The sequence below is a fragment of the Mauremys mutica genome, chromosome 9 (genome assembly GCF_020497125.1).
Source record: "Mauremys mutica isolate MM-2020 ecotype Southern chromosome 9, ASM2049712v1, whole genome shotgun sequence".
Taxonomy (NCBI): Eukaryota; Metazoa; Chordata; order Testudines; family Geoemydidae; genus Mauremys; species Mauremys mutica.
This window is the reverse complement of record NC_059080.1, coordinates 81677490-81693855: the sequence shown is the minus strand read 5'-3', so window position 1 is coordinate 81693855 and position 16366 is coordinate 81677490. Positions and strand designations below refer to the sequence as shown.

The following is a 16366-nucleotide window of genomic DNA, read 5'->3' as shown; positions in this document are numbered from 1 at the left end:
TCTCACCAACGCCTTATATAACGGGACTAGCACCTCCTTATCCCTACTAGAAATACCTCGCCTAATGCATCCCAAGACCGCATTTGCTTTTTTAACTGCCACATCACATTGCCTGCTCATAGTCATCCTACGATCAACCAGGACTCCTAGGTCCTTCTCCTCCTCCGTTACTTCCAACTGGTGCGTCCCTAGCTTATAACTAAAATTCTTGTTAGTCATCCCTAAATGCATAACCTTACACTTCTCACTATTGAATTTCATCCTGTTACTAATACTCCAGTTTACAAGGTCATCCAAATCTCCCTGGAGGATATCCCGATCCTTTTCCGAATTGGCAATACCTCCCAACTTGGTGTCGTCCGCAAACTTTATCAGCCCACTCCTACTCTTGGTTCCCAGGTCAGCAATAAATAGATTGAATAAAATCGGACCCAAAACCGAACCTTGAGGAACTCCACTGGTAACCCCCCTCCAACCCTCAATGTGGACACTTCATCCTTGCATTTCTGACATCTTGTCTTGTCAGGTGTCCTCTTCTCCCCCATTATTAAGCATGCCATGGAGATTATTCTTTTCCAGACACCAAACTTCACGTTCTAATGGGGACACAGTATCCTCTAGAAAAACATAACACAGCAGTTTGTGTGTCTCAAAATGATATAATCACAATCTAGAAGGTTAACTACACATGTAAATATGGGGTCAAAAGTTGTCTACAACAAAATGCCTATGATGAGACATCAATGGCAATGACATATTCCTTTTTTTTATCATGTTGTGGGCTACCCTACCTTTTCAAGGGCCAGGGAGCTTGGAGGCCTGCCGGCCCTGTACATTTATCAGCTGGGAAGGGATCAAATGTTTTCTATAAAGAGCTGAGAAAGCTCAGTTGGAAGGAGCTGCAGGAGGGAGACTGGCTCCTGCAGTGAACCATGAAGTGGGAGGGACAGAGAGGCAAAGGGGAAAAGCCTCTGGAAGCTGTAGCCCAAGGTGGGCAGAGGAGGTGTTTTTGTGTTTGATTTTTTGCCTAGATTTTACATTTGGAGAATAAAACCGGGCCCGATGCAGACTCTGAGCATGGCACTGAGTCCTTCCTGGGTTTGAGAGGCACAGGCCAGCAGCCTACATATAGTGGAATGTGCGGGCAGGTTATCAGCCCCTGGAACTGAGGGGAAACTGAGGCAGCAGCTAGCCAGAAACGAGATGGGGCAAGGTGACCCTGCAATTTAGAAAAGTTCACCTAGTTGTACAAAAACCAATAAACCACAAAAACATATTAACCAGAAGAACTGATGTCTACTAACAGTAATTAAAAACTCCCCATCTCCTCTCAGTACCTCCTCACCCCCAACCTGTCTCCTCTGGAAAAGCCTGAAAGAATAGACAGGTTTTGCAACATACCCTAATGGTAAACTAATGTCCTCTTGAATCCCAGGGGAAGTAAATTCAAGGGCCTTCCCACGGAGAACTATTATTATAGTAGTTCTGGGAGACATCAGCTAAGATCGGGGACCCATTGTGCTTGATACTGAACATAGACAGCCAAAATAGACAAGACAGACAAAAGTTGGGGAAAAGAACAGATACGGCACTGACAGATTAAGTAACTTTCCCAAAGACACAGGATGTCTGTGGTCGAGGGAAGATTGAACTTTGATCTCCTGGTTCCAATCCAGTGCCTTTACCACAAAACCATCTTTCCTGTCAGCCCCTAAAGAGGAATAAATCTAAGAATTGTCATCTTGAATATCCCAGCTAATCTCAACTGCTGGTTTGTAGTATAAAGAGAGAGATGATATTCAGGGCTCTAAGATATGTAGGGCTCAAGCCATAAAGAGATTTATAGCTTGAAACTAGCACTTTGAATGTCACCCAGACACCAGGTGGAACCCAGTGCAGTCAATGGAGCATGGCTGCAGCATGTGCCTAACTGGAACCACTGGTAAGGTAGTAGACAGTCTTGTTCTGGACTGGATGACATTTCCAAGGGTAGCCTTGCATTAATCCATTCTGATGACAAGGATATAGATAACAATGGTGGGTTCAAGAAGAAAAGTCATAACCTCCTTGTCAAGCAAAGATGAAAGAGCACTCAAGTCCATTGCTGTTATCTGGGCATCAAGGAGAAACTGAGGGTGCATGGCCCTTTCCTCTGGCCATGTCTCCTATGCTGGGAGCCAGGAGGAGGGGTTGGGAAGGAGCAGGCACCATTGCCTTAAGCCATGGGAAGATTCCCGCATGTCACACAAATCTTCCGCCAGGCACATCAAGGGGTCGGGTTATGCATTGTACCGGGGGATGGGCATAAAGCAGACTTCATGGACTACAGAGTCAGGCCCGTAATCTTTGCTGTGCCCCCTGGTTGTTTTCCCCCACCAACCAGTATCACCAGATCCAGCTTCAATGAACTAGTTCTCATCTGAGCCACAGACTCAGGCTGAAATGACCACACTGTCTGGCTCTGATGAAAGAGAGAGTGCCATCAGAATTTGAAGGTTCCAGGTGAACAAATCATTGGCAGTGGATGATTACTGTGACAAATACAGCCTTTCCCTGCTCAGGGAACAACCAGGAGTGAATCATGATTTACGCCGATGTATTTACTCAGCAGTCTTTGACAATATTTGTATACAGAGTTGGAAAAATGTGACCATGGGCAGTTCTTGCCTCACTGTTTAAGGGGTGGTTAGTTGTGATTGCTCAGATGAGTCGCCTGGGTGGTCCTTCATTTCCCTAGAAGTTTTTACCTTGAGTTAATTAATATCTAATTAACTCAACAAACTTAGCAAGTTTGTAAGGGTGAATATGGATTTAGTGATCCTCAGGGTAAAAAACAAACATTTGAAGCCTGGATCAAATGTATGGCCAGTGTCCATACCAGTCTTTACATATATGTTTGGTGAAGGAGTGTGCATGTTCTCTTACAGCAAAAACTCATACCTGTGCATTTAAAATTCAGTTTCCACCAGTATTTACACCTTCAGATCTGACATTGTTTTCGTGAATGTTCAGGCCAGTAAAATTGAACTGCATGTGGATGGAAAGTGAACATGAAAGCAGAGGGAAGGCTGAAAGCAGCTAGCATCGGTGGGATGAAAAGCAGGGAAGCTATATAGGAAAAACTGTTTACAGCTGCCCATTTGCAACAACCCACTATGCCTACATATTGTAAAGATCTCGCCACCCCTGGCTTTAATCACATCAACTCGATAATATTATGCATCTCCTTGATCCCATCCCACCTTGTACTGGATGCCATGCACAAATTGCAGATTCTTTCTAAAATTACCCACACTGGTAAAAGCCAATCTCCTGAAAGTACTGCAGTTTTATAGCTGTACCCAAGCAAATGACACTGAGTTCATGTATGTCATGGTTGGGCTGCATTTATTTCTCTCAGCTGCTAAAATGCATTTAGTTCTACAAAAAATTAGGAGTAATAGCTCACTTTTTCATTATCTCAAGAAATTTGCAGTACAAAAGTGAGTGTGTGTGTGTGCATCTGTAATAAAGTTAAGGGCTATTACAAAGGTGTAAATTTAAAAATGTGACACCATTAATCTAGAGAACTTCAGATGACCTGAGTGCAGACGCAAACAAAGTTTTTCTGCATAAACATTTACATATATTTGCAATGACAGAAGGTTATGCAGCGGGGAGGAAAGGCTTTTTGTTTCACTTTGTCTTGTGTCAGGTCATGTCAAATATGGCATGAAAGAATTCAACATAACATGACCTGACACAAAAAGATGCAAAGTATAGTTGAGGAATGTGGAGCGTTGGGGTGAGCAACAAGAAAGAAACAGTTTTAACCACAGAGACATACAATTAGCTCTTCATGCGTGAGTAGAAATTTGGCACCCAGATTTTTGTTATTTATGTCCTAAAACACTTTGCCTCATTATTTACTAAATAGGATAATCTGGAATGGATCATTTTTTTTCACTGATGAAAGGAAGTCTAATATTTATCTTGTCAGTTTAAACTGAGAATGTACAAGGTTTAAAAAGAAGGTAGAAGGTTTTTATTCATACATTTATGCACTATATAGAGTGTGTGCATATAATCAATATCTATATACAACTTAAAAGCACAGCTGTATCTTGCTTTGTGGGGGAAGAGTTTGGGGAAATAGTTGTTTGCTATTCACTTCCTTTAGAGGCTTTCATAAAGTAATTACAATAATACAACAAGAAAACCCCACCTCACAGCAGCTGGAGTGCAAAGGGAGGGAGCCCCCTTCAGACAACATTAGCAGTGCTGGAGAAAAATATCCATTCTTGGACTCACTCTGAAGAATAACATTTTTAACATTTTGTTTGTATTTCAGGAACCAGACAGTGAATAGTAAATGGAGTTGCATAGATATAAAGTTATGCCTTCTCAGAAACTCCAAAGGATGTCCTCAGAGTTGCCATGTCTATTTTCTGTGGGCTAGACGGCGACTCTGACTATGCATCCATGCAAGGGAGCGTAGGGGAGTAAGAACTCCCCTGACACACCAACATGGGCTACCTAGACAAAGGGTCCTTATACATACAAGTAAAAAGGGACTCTACACTCACTGACTCCCTCCCCCCACACACACACATCCTGGAGTAGGTGGGCAGGAAAGGGTGAGGAATGGATTGAACATTGTCTCTTCCTCTGTAAAAACTGGCCAGTGGTCAGCTAAACCAGTGTGGCAGAGTGGCAGTAATAACTTGCCACTGGTATAAGACAGCAGCAAATTATTGCCATTTCCCCCTCCTCTACCCTGAGCAAGGGTGGCATCAGGGAAGGAACTGTGACTCTGTGGTGTGCCTGTGATGCACAGGCCCTACTGGGGCTGTTCTTGAGGTGATGCTGTTGAAACACCACCCTTCGCTCAGGGCTGTGCCTAGAGTCATAATGTAGCTGAGTGTGCTTTAGAATGACAAGCAGTAACTCATTATAACACCCGGGCTAGCTGTTTTATAAGTCAGGGTGGATTGTTCATTCATTCATTTGATTTTTGTGTAAGAACGTTCCTCTTTGTGTGTCTACTGTCTGAAAGCCATGTCAAATCCTGCACATCTCCCACTGATATTCAGCCTGTCACAGTCACTGGACATATAACCTCAATGGACATTGTGGGCAGAGGGTGAAGGATATACATGGCCTTATATATATAGGCACATTTATAAATGAGAATCTGAGGCACTTTGAAGCAAATAATAATCTTTAACACCCATGCCGCGCTTTAAATCATCAAAGTGATTTTCATAGATAATGAAACCATTGTGATGGAGAGGGAACATATATTTCCCTCACTAGAAACTTCATATATGTTCTTTCTTTCTTTTGTTGTTTCCCTTGAAAGTAATCTGGATTGACAACCATAACAAGTAGCCTTTTGTGCACACCATGGTTCAATATAGAGGATGCACTGGTCTGGAAAACAGCTCAGTTGAAGATGGAGCAGCCAACGGCACCCCTCTTTTTATTAAATATACACTCTGTCTATTATTCCTGGAAGCATTGTGTCACTTTACTCATATAATGCTCTATTTATATAGAATATTAAAATAAGCTCAGGCAGGTGATTATACTGCTCCTCTCTGGCCTTAAAATCTATGCATCTATTAAAAAGATGTCACACGCTGTACCTTAATGGCCAGCTTTATTTACTTCCCCTTAATGAGTTCCATTTGAGAGGTGAGAATGTGTCTGGTTTTTTTTTTTAATCTATACAAACCACCTTTCTGAAACTCTAAATCCTTGGTCATGAGATCATAAGTCCACACTTAGCAGTGGGATTGGAAGTAGTTACTTGCGAAATTGTTACTGAGGGAGAAAGGTAAACATTGGATGTCCAGGGTCTGTCTTGTGTTGCACTGCTCCAGCAGTTGTATGCCAGGTATTGGAATAATTGTATTATTTTAGGCAGATGTAAGTGAGAGAATATATCACATTACCAACATTAGTGCTGTGAGATTTGGCTGCATATAAGTAGGAGCAGGACCTAGGTAATTCTTGGTTTGTCCGAAGTGTGAGGATTATTTTTCACAGCATTTTATGTTAATATTAAATAACTTTGCGGCTTCCCTTATGGAAGGACCTAAAGAAGTTAATGATGATTAAACCAATAGGATTCTCTTAAAAATGTAGGGCTAAGCTGTGACTTGAACTACATAAGCAGTAGAGGAAGTGAGTAGCAAACAACTCTTTACCCAAACTCTTCCCCCGCAAAGCAAGAAGACAGCAGGGAAGGAACTGTGATTCGGGTGTGTCTGAGTCACTCCTGGCCAGGTGTAGCTCATGTACCACCCTTTCATCAGGATTGTGCCTAATATCTTATTTTTGGATTGGGATTTTCTAAGGGACCTAAGGAAGATAGGAACTAACTTCCAATGGGGTTTAGGTACCTAACTCCCTTAGGTCCCTTTGAAAATCCTAGTTCTGGCCTTTAATTGGCTCTGTGGAAATGACTCTAAAATTAAAAATGATTTGAATTTAATAGTGAATGTTATCCTTTGTGTGGGTTTTCAATTCATGCTATAGAATTCTATAGTAGGAATATAAACCTAGAAAGTTGTTATCCTCTATCACATTCCATGGGACTTTCCATAAGGTGTGATTGGGCCAGTGCAGGTAGCATTTCTCACTTCAGACTCCAAGCATTTTTAAACTGATCTTTTAAGTACATGTTATGTGAAGATGTAATTTGCAGGGGAGTTAAATACTGTTGGTGATATGATGACAGTGTTGAATAGGAGAAAACAGAGCATGGGTGTCATTTGGGGGAGAAGAGGGCAAAGATCAATCATACAGGGTCATGAGTTTGCTTTTGTCATTCGGGTGCATCTTGGTGGATTATTTGTTGGTTATTCTGTTAAGCATATGCTTAATTGTACAAGATTATGAATACATATTGTGAGGTTGGGTAATAAATTGGGTAGAAATAGGAGGTAGGGGGATGAATATGCAGTAGTAAGAGTTAGGAGAAGAAAAAATGAAGGGGAGATGGAATTGTATGAGACCTACAATAAAAAATGGATCCTTCATGAGTAGGGGACTGCAACACCTTTCTTCAATCATGGCTGAATATTCTGAGGCAGTAGGGAAATGTGGTCTTGTGGTTTATACAGCAACATTGCAAAACTGATTTTTGGTTTGGAGAAAAAATTGTGCTTCCTTCTGAGATAAGAGAGAGAAAATGAATAACTTCCTCATTATATTTTTCCTCACTAGTTGTAAATCAAGATGGACAGCCTCTGATTGAAGGCAAGCTGAAAGAAAAGCAAGTTAGATGGAAGTTTATCAAAAGATGGAAAACTCGCTATTTCACTCTCGCTGGCAATCAGCTTCTGTTTCGCAAAGGAAAATCTGTAAGTTAGAACATCACTTTGGTTTGCTCATCTCCCCCCGCCCCCCAGCATTACCCTCTTCCTTGGGCTTTTCAAGACTATGATTATTCCATATTCTCCTCACATAGCTAATTTCAGCCAATGGTTTGCTGGCTAAGCTTGTCTATGCTGTAGGAGGGTTTATGCCTCTTCCTGTGGAGACAAAGGGTGGGGTTTTCAAAGGCCCTCAGCTTTGGCCTAATGCTCTTCTTTTTGAAGTCAGTGGCAACAGAGTTAGGCAAATGCTGAGCACCCTGCATACTTAGGGTCCAGTTCTGCTCTCAGATAAAAAGATGCAACTTCCGTTGGCTTCAAGGGAAGTTGCACCCATGTAACACAGGTAGATTGCGCCCACCAGCTCTTAAAATCTTTTCAGATTCCCTTAGTTGGTGACCAATGACTAAGAGTGCCTCCAAAGGTGAAGGTTTAATTTAGTACCAGGCTATTGTGTCACTAATGCACCTATGCCTTAAGAAATTGCACTGAGTTGAAAAAAACCCACCTAAATGCCTTTCAGTTCTGGTTAGCAATTCTTAATTTTGTTGTTCAAGTAAATGTATGGATAAGCAACAGTGAAACTGAATTCTGCACAAGTAAAAAAGCAACTGTTTGCAAAAAGCCTGGAGTACAACAGCAAGGAAAGTATTAATTCCATCTTAGATTCTCAAAAGTGATCATTGATTTTGGGTGCCAAACTGACACACTTTAAAGGGGGTTGATTTTCAGAGGACAGGTGCTCATCACTTTCTGAAAATCAGGGCCCTCTAAGATATTTCAGGCTGGGTAGCCAAAACAAAATCACTATTCTCTTTAATAAAAAAAAATTGGGCTACTTCTCTTGTTTAACTGAATAATCCATACTGACATTATAGCATTCTAATCATCACCAGAAAGGAAACACAAAGTATTGCTGAAAGTGGGATACTAATGCAAGAGTTCTCTGTTTCTCCCAATAAAGGGCTAAATTCTGCTCTCACTTGTCCCACTGTATAAATACAGAGTATCTATTCTGAAATTTCAGTGGATTTATACCAGAAGAAGTGAGAGAGAAATTTGGCCTAGTGTATCTAATACTGCAAAATTAATTTCAGTGCTTCTGATTTATTAGACACTCTGAGTGGAAAATTACTTTCTTCAGCCCTTAGTAATTGGCATTACCAAATACTATGCAAAATGGTCTTTTTCGTTTCCAGAGAGGTTCCAAGATAACAGAAGCCTCTTATCAGAGCCTGACTGAAATTTTGACCCTAAAGCTTAATTTTGCTTCTAAAGAGCTTTTATTACCATCTATAAACAAAATCAAGCACTCTAAACTCTAAAATGGCTGCTTGAGCCCCTTCCTTTCATGGAGGCCATACAAAGTTGTGTCCGTGATGCACTTATGCCTTTCTTAGGAAAATGCAGTCCATCAGAAAGGGGCTAATTCATAAAAGAACATCTCCCTGCACTTCTAGTGATTTCCTAATGTGTTTGGTTGGTTTTTTAAAGAAAAATTAATATGTACTTTTATGACCAGTCTATTTTACTGTTGCTTGATGTTTACTTTTTTAAATTTGCCAGAATAATTGTCAACTTCTTCACAAGTTGACTGGCCTATAAAAAATTTATTTGATGTAATGGAAGTTAATTAGATATCCTACACTAAAAAAGCAACAGGCACATCAGAATGCCTCTAATTCCCATGGGATGTGATTATCGGATGAAAATCAACCCCCTAAGATTGTTTTACTGCTGCTCTCTTTTGTTAATGCAAGAAATGTATATTGTTTGGCAGGCAGAGGAAGGTGGCAGATCAGGTTGTTGAATGGCAGTTTCTTCTCAGCTGTATATTTCATACAGATTAATTTACTTCTTTTTAACGTAAAATCAAGAATGTTGAGCTGTTTTAACTGTTTGTAATGGTAATGCACAGTACTAGGCAGGTTTAAGTCGCTGTATTCAGGCCAGCATATTTTTCAAGTATATGTGTTATATCCTGTTACTTTTATATTGTTGCTGAAATTAGAGCTAGCCAAAGGTACTGGATTGATATCCCTAGAGACTCGAGGCCTGTCTTTAACCTCAGCCTGGGGATAGCATGAGAAATGGCATTGAAAGCTTCCCTGCACAGCCTCACCAGTGTGGCTCAACTCAGTTCTGGAAGGGCTATCTCTAGAGAGAGAATGGGTATTGCAGACTTTCATAGTTGTCCCCTGATTGCAAGGGTCTCTATAACAGTGATGGGCAAATAGAATGATTGGCTGACTAGAATGAGTGTTGGCCATATTTGGGGAGCTGGATATTTTGGAATGTCAAAGTATTTGACTGCATGCACCTGAAAGTGGGTCTGGAGGGGGAGACAGAGGTTACAAGGATTAGGGTGACCAGACAGCCAGGGTGAAAAATAGGGATGGGGGTGGGGGATAATAGGTGCCTGTGTAAGAAAAAGCCCCAAATATCAGGACTGTCCCTATAAAATCGGGACATCTGGTCACCCTAACAAGGCTATATAAGTTTCATGAGAGTGCTTCATGTAACTGATGTCTGAATCATAGAATATCAGTGTTGGAAGGGACCTCAGGAGGTCATCTAGTCCAATCCCCTGCTCAAAGCAGGACCAATCCCCAACAAAATCATCCCAGCCAGGGCTTTGTTAAGCCTGACCTTAAAAACCTCTAAGCAAAAGAGATTCCACCACCTCCCTAGGTAACCCATTCCAGTGCTTCACCACCCTCCTAGTGAAAAAGTTTTTCCTAACTTGAGACTGTTACTCCTTGTTCTGTCATCTGGTACCACTGAGAACAGTCTAGATCCATCCTCTTTGTAACCCCCTTTCAGGTAGTTGAAAGCAGCTATCAAATCCCCCCTCATTCTTCTCTTCTGCAGACTATATAATCCCAGTTCCCTCAGCCTCTCCTCATAAGTCATGTTCTCCAGCCCTCTAATCATTTTTGTTGCCCTCCACCGGATTCTCTCCAATTTTTCCACATCCTTCTTATAGTGTGGGGCCCAAAACTGGACACAGTACTCCAGATGAGGCCTCACCAATGCCGAATAGAGGGGAATGATCACGTCCCTCGATCTGCTGGCAATGCTTCTACTAATACAGCCCAAAATGCCATTAGCCTTCTTGGCAACAAGGGCACACTGTTGACTCATATCCAGCTTCTCGTCCAGTGTAACCCCTAGGTCCTTTTCTGCAGAACTGCTGCCTAGCCACTCGGTCTCTAGTCTTTAGCAGTGCATGGGATTCTTCTGTCCTAAGTGCAGGACTCTGCACTTGTCCTTGTTGAACCTCAGCAGATTTCTTTTGGCCCAATCCTCTAATTTGTCTAGATCCCTCTGTATCCTATTCCTACCCTCCAGCATATCTACCACTCCTCCCAGTTTAATGTCATCTGCAAACTTGCTGAGGGTGCAGTCCACGCCATCCTCCAGATCATTAATGAAGATATTGAACAAGACCGGCCCCAGGACCGACCCTTGGGGCACTCTGCTAGATACCGGCTGCCAACTAGACATCGAGCCATTGATCACTGCCCGTTGAGTCCGATGATCTAGCCAGCTTTCTATCCACCTTATAGTGCATTCATCCAGCCCATACTTCTTTAACTTGCTGGCAAGAATACTGTGGGAGACCATATCAAAAGCTTGGTTAAAGTCAAGGAATAACACGTCCACTGCTTTCCCCTCTGAGAGTCTGAGTTAAGACTCTCAAATCCAGCTGGTGCAACCTCAGTGAAATGCATCATGAACCAAAGGGTTGGGGCGGGGGCGGTCTGGCTGTGCTGTCGGTGTCCACCCTAAGAGGTAGGAGCTCTCATGTCCCAAAGCTAGATCTGGCAGTGTTTGACACTGTCTTGTATGTTATTCCCACAATGGGAACAACCAACAGATGGGAACAGCCTTATCCTGTTACTCAGCACTATGCATTTTGTGGAAAACACCAGTTTAGTTCCCACTGCTTGGAGATATGGGAGAAACACATAGAAAAGATGCTGTTTTAGTAATGCATGTTTGCATAGATGGTCTGCTCATGGAGAATGCATGCTACATAGCACCCATCAAACTGTAGTGCTGGGCCTGAGATTTTTAAAACAGAAATGAACATCAGCACTGGTGAAGTAGCCAATGAGCTGATAGGCACAGCTGCAGTTGTGAGGACTGGCCTAACTACATGATTTGACATGCTACCAATACCCAGCTTTATTCTGTCTTTTATATTTTAGAAATCTTTTAGATTTGAATATAAAATCATTCCAAATCAAAATTTTAAAATAGGAGAAAATAAAGATTTTGCTGGGCTTTTCACCACCCCACGCAGTGAGGGTTCCAGTCCTGCATACCCTCCGCACCTGTATGTCCAGGGAGTAAATGGGCCTTCACAGATCAGATCATCAAGGTGATCTATTCATCAGTTTACAATAGAGCATATACTATTAAGCTGTGCAGTCATAGGTAATGGCTAGTTAAGCCAGTTTTACGTATCCATGTCCAGCTGTACGTGGTGTTTATTCTAGTTATTTGAACTGGAAAGTAGTTGTATCTGGTTTAGTACTAAAATCCTACCCCACCCACCTTTCTCCCGAATTGTTAAACAAGGACTACTATTATGTGGATGTTCTCCCTTTACCTCACCGCAGATTTGAAAATATAAACCAGACACAGAAGAAGCATTGTGAAATAGCCAGCTGGCTGTGCCTGGATATTCCTGTAGGCCTGTCACTACCCTTTCCCCTTTAAAATTAACCATGCTAACAATATTTGCTCTGTGCAAGCAATTATATGGCCAGTGGGTGAAAAGGAGGCAAAGGAAAGCCAAAATCTGAGACGCACAGATGCATTGCTTTCCACGTCCATGAAAACTACAGTGGGTCCCATACACAAAAATCTGCCTGAGGTACTAAACCCCAAGTCTCCTTAGCAACCTGAGGTCACATCTAGTGTTAATGTGTAGCTTATAATGAGAACAAACGCTAGTTTGTGTAGATATGGGCTTGAACATCCAAGTTTGGATTTGAACTCCCACAAGGTTCATGGGTGTTCATGGAGGATTCTCTGCAGGTTGGGGTCTTCAAACCACAATTTGAGGACTTCAATAACTCAGACATAGGTTAGGGGTTTGTTATTGAAGTGGATGGGTGAGATTCTGTGGCCTGCATTGTGCAGGAGGTCAGACTAGATGATCATAATGGTCCCTTCTGACCTTAAAGTCTATGAATCTATGAGATCCAGGGTTTTGTTTCAGGTCTATCACTGGTTTGCATCGCCTGGGACACCATGGAAAAATGGATGATTCATCTCCACAGCCTTTGGTCCCAGTGTGGTGCCTGAGTAAATTCCATGGATTCCCCCTGGTCTGATTTAAAGGGTCTACGTTGAGGGTACAGCTATTCTGCCTGTCACTGCCCCCTGGCCATTCATTGGGAATTAATGGTGCTCATCAGAACATTAACCCCTGTGCACCAGCCTCTATCTGGCTAGAAGAAGGGATGAAGTTCAGGCAGTGGAAACACAGCTTCCCAGAGAGCCATGCTTGGGTGGATGAGGAACAGGCATTCCATGCTGATGCCACAACATCTCTTGGGTTGGGGACTAGATTCCTTGTTAGAAGACCACAATCCCTGCCTATTCCATGAGCTCATAAATCCCTCATCCCTGAGAGGATGCTAGCTAGGAATCTCCATGCCTTCTGCAGGTTTTCCATCAGTTAGGATAACCTACCTCTCCCTACCTTATTTTCCCCACTTATAAAATGATGCTACTATTTTACTGACATATTCATATGTATACAATGAACATATTCAGGGCTTCGTGAGCTGTAGAATCTTTAAACATATTCACATACATCTCCCCCCCCCCACAATGTGTGGAAACAATCATGGTCAACCTTAATAAACCTATTAGGGAAATTTATTTCCAACATTTTGCCAAAATATTTACAACACACAACCTCACAGGCATATGATTGAGAGATGAACCAATTAATGTTTGAAAAGTGCATTGAATGTATAAAGAATCATTGGCAGTCTCAGCAGAAAGAATGGCTGAGTAGAGAGCTCAGCGATTGAATATGCATAGAGCCTTTGCTCCTCCTGGTCCCTCCAGGGCATCCACAGGGCATCCACAGGGCAGTGTAGGGAAGTCTGGGCTGTGAATTCATGGAGCACTTCAGTCTCCCGGTGTGTCCTTCAGGCACCTTTCACAACCATTAACACTGTGGGGTGGGGATTGGGAGGGGGCATTATCACAATCCTATATTGGTGGTGGATGTCAATCCTTTGCAAAAGGGTGGGAATAACATGTGCCAATGCTAAGGTAGGAAAGCTCATGAGTTACTGTGCAATCCTTGTACATGTAGTCCTAATTGGATTAGTTACATGATTGAGGTAGGATTATCTAAAGGAATGTGGCACCCAAATCCTGTTGAAATTCAATGGGAGTTAGGTACTGAACTCCTTTAGGGTCCTTCCCAAATCCCAGCCTCAGTGCTCCACAAAGTGAATAAGGGTTGCACAGTCTAAAGCTATGGGTGTAGCTACTTTGTAGGATCAACAAAAGTTTTCCCTCTGAACTGACTGTTGTGCTCCCTCCCCCACCTCCTGTGTTTCAGAAGGATGATCCAGACGACTGCCCCATTGAACTCAGTAAGGTACAGAGTGTAAAAGTTGTGGCCAAGAAGCGCAGAGACCGCAGCCTTCCTCGGGCCTTTGAAATCTTCACCAACAATAAGACCTATGTTTTCAAGGCCAAAGATGAGAAGAATGCTGAAGAGTGGCTTCAGTGCATCAATGTAGCCGTAGCACAAGCTAAAGAAAGGGAAAGCAGAGAGGCAACCACGTATCTGTAAAACCGTCAGCCTGTCTAACACTGAACTTTTGCATCTGCCTTTGAAATGCAAAGATACTTCATCCTGTTTATCACAGAACCAAACAAAGTGATAAGAAACAAACCTTATTTGTGGGAGTAGTCCCTGTGGATTCAGTGGTTTTGGCTACTGCAGGGAACGCTCAAGTGAGTAATGGCTGCAAGATCAGGTCCCTAGATAGTTACCATTGGCAACAAAGTTGCTCAAAGCAACTCATCTAATTGCTATAAAGTGAATCTCTTTCCAAAGGTGACTTTAGTTTATAGCTAATGTGGTGAAAGAGGCTCCTTTTGAACATACATGGAATTTACATAGCAAATTCTATATTTTGCAGCATGTTTTATTGTTAGATTATATCAGTAGCAAATGATATTGAGAAACTAATCTGACAGACACTGGTACACAAAAGCTGCCCTGTAGCACTATCTTTCAGCATGTATATATTTACATTTTCCTCACTTTGTTACATAAGCAGCTAATCTAGAATGTTAACCCCTGCAAAGTAAAGCTGTTTATGTAATAAAATTCAGCATTCCAAGCTATTTTTGCCTATCCTTTTAAGGTGACTTGATACAGACTGAAGTGTATATATGTGATTATATCGTGATGATGGTGATGGTGGTGGTGGTGGTGGTGGTATCTCATTTTACCCTTTTGCTAAAAGCAACAAAAGAAAATCTCTTCCAGGCAGTAACATTTGCAGAGAGATTTCAAAGTCCAGTCATTTCCAAAAAGGCCATTTTCATGGGGAAAAAAGTTTCAAATGAAGCATTTTGAACTGCTTTAATCATTCTTTTAAAAGATTTGTGTATTTGGTTTGATGAGAGAAAGGGTCCTTAGTATATTTTCAAATGTTTCTTGCAAATGCAAAGATACTACAAAGCCAGAAGTACATTCAGCTTTGCAAAGGATCCTCTATTTTATATGGCTTCTAATAGGTCAATGTTTGGTCAGTTTGTTTAGGTTTCAAATCATAGGCATAGCCTGAGGAGAAATGGGTAAATGCTAAGGTGCAATTCAGGCTATTATGATAGAGTAGGACTTGAGTGATTTCAATGTCAGAGATCAATATGCTAAGAGCAAAATTGAAGATAAGGTGAAAACAGTTTTTGAACACAATGCTGTGTCAATTGAGAATATGAAGAACTGTAAGGCACTGAAGAATCAAACCAATGACCTGGAAAATAAATTTAGATTAAAATATATTGGGCCTGATTTATCTCTGGTGCATTGTCACTGAAACCAATGGAGTTGCACCCAGGGTGGCCTGGGTTCATGATAGTCCCCAAAGGCATGGAGATAGGATAAACTGAAATATTTTCTTTCCAGTAGATTATGAAGGTGTTGGAGATGGATTACTATAATTCCTTCTTCAGTGCACCATGGAGCTTGGCATCCCTAGAAAGCCCAGTTCGACAACAGTGTTAAAGACCAATAGTAGAGATTCCGTGACATAGGCTTTACATAACCTGCACTGAGTCAGATACTATGTTCTTTACCTGCAGCTGTAAACTAGCACTGAACACACCATTACATGTGAGTTTCGTAAACCTATTTTCAGCTGTCACCATTGAGTCTAATACTTGCATAACTGACTTTTCTTGCAATGGGTGATAAAGCTGAAATTAGCACAGAAATCTGAACTAGAAGCTGATTTTCAGCAATACCAATCACTCACAGCTCTCTTGATTTCCATTGGAGTTGTAGGCAATCAGCAACTCTGAACATTAGTCCCTAGCTAGATCTTAAAAATTTTATTCTGTCTGGATTTAAGTGCTTTCCTCTGCAGTATCCAGCTCCTATCACAGGACACTCACAGAAATGATCAAGTCTGCTGTCTCCAAAGAGTCAGAATACGCACCAGCCTGGTGGCTCATCTGAGGGGGGAGTCAGTTCTCAGCATCCTCAACCCCCGAGGTTGGGGAATCCACCTTTCACAGATTCCAAGAGCGCTAGCCCCTTTTGTCCCTTAAGTGGCGGATAACAAAGGAGTCCCTTTTCTTCCCTTTATAGTCCAGAAAACCTTTGAAATGTATTATTTGAAAAGCAAGCCTAGATGAAGTTCCTCTCCCCTGCTGTTTGCCCATCAAGGTGCAGATGCAACACCCCTCTGCTTCATCAGCTGGTCAATTTGTTTTTTTGATTGGTTTGA

At 41.9% G+C, this 16366-nt stretch overlaps 1 protein-coding gene across 6 annotated transcripts in view; it reads left to right on the top strand.

Annotated features, from left to right (window-relative positions):
* Window positions 1-15294, top strand: part of VEPH1 (ventricular zone expressed PH domain containing 1) — a 189783-nt gene extending 174489 nt beyond the window's left edge. For 5 of the 6 annotated variants that reach the window (XM_045029712.1, XM_045029713.1, XM_045029711.1 and 2 more), the window contains 2 exons: window positions 7213-7349; window positions 13960-15294. In XM_045029712.1, coding sequence (XP_044885647.1) covers window positions 7213-7349; window positions 13960-14196 — 374 coding nt within the window. In that variant the 3' untranslated portion in view covers window positions 14197-15294. The remainder of the gene's footprint in view (window positions 1-7212; window positions 7350-13959) is intronic. The other variant, XM_045029716.1, reaches the window with a different exon arrangement.
* Window positions 15295-16366: the final 1072 nt, after the last annotated feature.